Genomic DNA, 4,947 nt, shown 5'->3' with positions numbered 1-4,947 from the left:
TAACTACTTTTTAACTACAATCAGGAAGTTTAACTAGTAGTTTAACTACATGTAGTTAACTACTGACCATCACTGCTCAACACAAACTAAAGCGATGGCAACAGGAAACTTTAGAGACTCTCGCTTGCTCGTGCAATGCGGGGGTCGTTACCGTTGGCATTCGTCACGGACCATATAGGCCCGTCCGACTCAGAGCCTTGCGCCACAATCTCGTCAACTCTGCGGAGTAGTAGTCCATCATAGTGGAAGTGCCTATAAACATGCGGTACTGCGGCGTTCCGAACACTTTCCTTCGTCGAAAATATTGTGGAACTTTCGCACGATGGCTAAAGTTCAAGATGCCTAAAGTCATTTCATTTCCGGTAGTGTTCAGAAAGGAAATCTTACGTCAAGTATGTATTTCTTAGAAGAAAGAGTGTGGTGGTGCAAAGTATGTTCCGCAAATAAAAGAAAAAGCGTGGTTTACAATATCACTTAGACAACACCCTATACTTCTATAACGATATACTTTACAACACCTATGCTTCAATAACGAACATTTTTGTTGGTTCCACTTCCCGTTCGGTGCTGTTTCACCTTTCCGGGACACCAAATATTTATATTGGATGCACGAAGCTTCCACACGACTGATTATTATTTCCGGCTGCTGTAATGGCCCGAATGCCGCAACGTATTAGTAAACTGCCAACCGACCTTGAACCTTTCCGTTGTCAACTCATTTACCTCGAACATTTCCAACCTTGAATGAGATGGAATTTTTTTTTTCTTCTTCTTCTTCTTCTGTGGGGTTGCAATAAATATTTGCTGGTTCCGAGTCAATTTGTTTAATTGCTAACACCCCGCTGTCTGCGTGTTTCTCAGGACCGCTAATTGTGTGTGACTTCCTCCACAACAACTGTGAAACATCTGCAGAGCTTTCTCATTAATGTGCGCTACAGGTTTTGTTTTTTCTGAGTAGGGAAAGCCCATTGTGCCGGAATTTTCGAAATACCATATGACACCATTAAGCGGAACCAGAAGCCGCGATCATTTCAGCCTCTATAATGTCCCGCGTGACCCTGTTTTTCTTCCTGGCTATCACACAGCGGTCGTGCAGAACAGGTGTACACCCACAATGCTAAAGGTACTTTTCTTTTCCTATGTTTCAGTTTTGCAACTATGAACACAAGCCATAACGAAAGTTTTTACAGTTGCACACAGCTTTCCTTCTTCCTTTCTTTTTTTTTTTTTTTTATCAGCAGTACTGTTGATCTGGGATTTTCCCAGCACACCGCCCCCCAAATTCCAACCAGGAAAGGTAAAAAAAAAAAGCCATAAAAGCAGCAGATATGACCCAAGCAGCAAAATGTACTGAAAGTCGAGTGCAATAGGGGTGGACGGGTAGGTGGAAGGCCTTGAACAGACTGATGAAACTAAAGAACATTGATAAGACACATACCGTCCACCCCTATTGCACTTGACTTTCAGTACATTGTGCTGCTTGGGGAGGGACTCCTCCCAGATGAAAATCCTGGGAAAGTTCCTGTTATTGATGATAAGGAGTTCCAGATCGGCAGCACCCTAAGAAAACGATGCGATAGAGGAAGTAGTCACACGAAAGATCAGCAGCGTGATTTCAGCCGTTCGAAGGAGCAAGGCAATTAACTTACCATGTTTTCGGAACTGTTATTGTGAACACTTTCCGATCTACTAAACATCCCAAAACCGCAACTAGAATCCTGGTCGACGCCGTTATCATGTACAGGACAGAAACACGACAGAAATCTAACCCCAGCGTGTTTTTTTTTTTTTTTTTTTTTATTTTTTTTATTGTTTTCATAACCGAGGATGGAACAATCGGAGTACTCCCTCCGCTTGGCGCCAGATTTCAAAACCAAAGTGCCGTAGCGCCACTGCGGACACTTCGCGCAGCTCAAAGAAGCACAACTATTCTCGCTGCTGCATAATTCCAGCGTTTCGCGTTCATTATGATATTCGAGGATATATTTATCGTATCCATATACAGTCGTATAGTCAAAGCTGCTAGCATCAAACCGGGTATAAAGAATCGGGACTCGCACTATATAGTATTATAACTGCGCTCCTTCTTTGTGTAGCTCTTCTGTAATGAGGAATTTGATGCTTTCTAGTCGTATTTTGAAGCTGACTTGGGCAGCGCAAAAGAAACAGTTGACGGTTGTTTTCGATTAAGTAATAAGTCGGCTTTTTAGCGGGCAACGTCTGTCGTGTACTGGACACCATGGACACATGACGTCGTCGAGCCGTAAGTTCCACATGGGGGGCGATTGTAGTCACGTTTCGCTTCTTACCCTCAGTGTTCGGCAAGTGTGAAGAGCCCGAGTTGATGTAATCAACTAAGCACGGTGAGCTGTTTGCATTCCCGAAAAACCGAGCCGCGAAGACGTTGGTGGTGTTAAAGTGCGGTGCTACAGCTTGACGTGTGACGGGGGAGACATTTTAGGCCTACGGCACCCTACAGGAGCGGACACGTTGGACTGTTGTAACAATTTAGGGGCGCAATGGCCTCGGCAGGGTACAATCTGGAGGAGTCGAACGCTGATAGGAATGTAGAAATCTGGAAAATTAAGAAGCTGATAAAGAGCCTGGAAGCAGCTCGTGGGTAAGTTTCTGAGCATATGTTAGGGCTAGATGATAGGCCTCGACAAAGTGCTTTGAACCCGGGCTTTGTTTTGCGCAGGAATGGGACGAGTATGATCTCGCTCATCATCCCACCAAAGGACCAGATTTCACGAGTGTCGAAGATGTTGGCGGACGAGTTTGGCACCGCGTCAAACATCAAAAGCCGCGTTAACCGGCTATCGGTGCTCGGGGCTATCACGTCAGTACAGCACCGGTTGAAGCTGTACACGAAAGGTAAAAGATAACTAATTGACGTGCATTTGGTTTTTGAAGATCGCCGATAAAACTGATTTTGGTGGGCCTGTGAAGCTCCTGTAAAATGTCTCACGAGATAACCTTGTTCGCAGTGTGTGTCGAGGTAATTACCATCGAAAGCAGATGATGGAAAAACCTGTACTGTCGTCTGCACCATTACTGGGGAAAATCACCTAAGTTCATCATCTGCTTTCTGTTGTGGTTGGTTGTTAGATTGGTAATTTGTTTCGTTTGCAATCGAACACGAGAGGCCCGCCAGATTTCTTTGTACCGATCTCGGTGGTACACAACGTGCCGCTCATTGATTCCAAGGTTGCCAGTACGAATTTGGCCAAGGATGCCAGCAGGCAACATGGGAGAAGTTCTATAGATATGTCTACCAAAAACACTGCAAATTTCGGTGTCTTTTTATTTTATTTTTTTTAGTTATGTGTGCACATAGCTAATCCACACTGCATTGCTACTCCCATCACTGTCAAATTTCCCTCTGCTAACCGCTCGACGAGCGTTTAATTCACGCCGCGTGTCTTTGCAGTACCCCCGAACGGTCTAGTTATCTACTGCGGCACCATTGTGACGGAAGAAGGCAAGGAAAAGAAAGTAAACATTGATTTCGAGCCGTTCAAGCCAATCAACACTTCCCTGTATCTATGCGACAACAAGTTTCACACGGAAGCCCTCTCCGCGTTGCTAGCAGACGACAATAAGTTCGGGTTCATCGTCATGGACGGCAACGGTGCCCTGTTCGGAACGCTGCAGGGAAACACGCGAGAGGTGCTGCACAAGTTCACGGTAGACCTGCCGAAGAAGCACGGCCGTGGTGGGCAGTCTGCGCTGCGTTTTGCGCGTCTGCGCATGGAGAAGCGGCACAACTACGTGCGGAAGGTGGCGGAGGTGGCCACGACGTTGTACGTCACCAACGACCGGCCGAACATCGCCGGGCTCATTCTGGCCGGGTCCGCCGACTTCAAGACCGAGCTCAGCCAGTCGGACATGTTCGACCCTCGACTGCAGGTGAAGGTGCTCAAGCTTGTCGACGTTTCGTACGGCGGGGAAAACGGCTTCAACCAGGCCATCGAGCTGTCGGCCGAAGTGCTTTCCAACGTCAAGTTCATCCAAGAGAAGAAGCTCATTGGCCGCTACTTTGACGAAATATCGCAAGACACGGGCAAGTATTGCTTCGGGGTGGACGACACTCTGCGAGCGCTCGAGATGGGCGCGGTCGAGATCTTGATCGCCTGGGAGAATCTGGACATCGTGCGCTACCTGCTGAAGAACCACACGACGGACGAGGAGCGCATCTTGCACCTGACGCCCGAGCAGGAGAAGGACAAGTCGCACTTCATGGATCGCGACACCGGGGTGGAGTTGGAACTGGTGGAGTCGATGGCGCTGCTGGAGTGGCTCGCCAACAACTACAAAAACTTTGGTGAGTCCGCTGTTACAAGATCAGGAATCTTTTTTTTTTTTTTTTTATGTGTACAGCACTGTGCACACTAAACAGTAACACGACCTCCGTACAGTCGGTGGCCCCAGTAGAAAGTGCGCAAGGGTTAGCCACAATGCGAGTAGTTATCATGTAAGTCGAAACCTGACCTTCATCTTTGCAACTCGCATTGTCAGGAACCCTTGCACACTTTCTACTGGGCCCACTGATTGTACGGAGGTCGTGTTACCGTTAAGTGTGCACGGTGCTGTACGTACACTAGACATTCATGTCTGCGTACGAATGCGGCTGTAACGTATTCAGGGGCAAGGAAAGTTGTCTGTCATGTTACGCTCCTGCAGTCTTTTCCTCGGGTTTCGGTAACGTAAAACTGCTTTTTTCTTACAGGAGCCACGTTGGAGATAATCACCGACAAGTCCCAGGAGGGATCGCAGTTTGTCAAGGGCTTCGGTGGTATAGGAGGCATCCTCCGCTACAGAGTGGACTTCCAGAGTCTCGAAGTGAATGACTTGGTCGATGACTTTGACCTGGACGACCTGTAAGAGACCGTTTGCAACGCACATGCCAGGAAAAAGGGTGCCATTAAAATCTGCAGGCAACCCCGA

The 4,947-nt window shown here is 47.4% G+C and overlaps 1 protein-coding gene across 1 annotated transcript; it reads left to right on the top strand.

Moving 5' to 3' along the window:
- Positions 1 to 2,221: 2,221 nt before the first annotated feature.
- LOC135377404 (eukaryotic peptide chain release factor subunit 1) lies at positions 2,222 to 4,947 on the top strand. The gene is made up of 4 exons (XM_064609782.1): positions 2,222 to 2,620; positions 2,699 to 2,874; positions 3,431 to 4,324; positions 4,730 to 4,947. Exons 1-4 carry the CDS (start codon positions 2,520 to 2,522, stop codon positions 4,882 to 4,884), a joined length of 1,326 nt encoding a protein of 441 aa, XP_064465852.1. The 5' UTR covers positions 2,222 to 2,519; the 3' UTR covers positions 4,885 to 4,947.

The sequence above is a fragment of the Ornithodoros turicata genome, chromosome 1 (assembly GCF_037126465.1).
Source record: "Ornithodoros turicata isolate Travis chromosome 1, ASM3712646v1, whole genome shotgun sequence".
Taxonomy (NCBI): domain Eukaryota; kingdom Metazoa; phylum Arthropoda; class Arachnida; order Ixodida; family Argasidae; genus Ornithodoros; species Ornithodoros turicata.
The sequence above is the reverse complement of the archived record's forward strand: the minus strand, read 5'-3'. Positions and strand labels throughout refer to the sequence as shown.

Coding starts and splice junctions, on each gene's coding strand:
- LOC135377404 (XM_064609782.1), top strand. CDS start 2,520: ATGGCCTCGGCAGGGTACAATCTGGAGGAGTCGAACGCTGATAGGAAT. Junction 2,875..3,430: donor GTTGAAGCTGTACACGAAAG/GTAAAAGATAAC, acceptor GTGTCTTTGCAG/TACCCCCGAACGGTCTAGTT. Junction 4,325..4,729: donor CAACAACTACAAAAACTTTG/GTGAGTCCGCTG, acceptor TTTTTCTTACAG/GAGCCACGTTGGAGATAATC.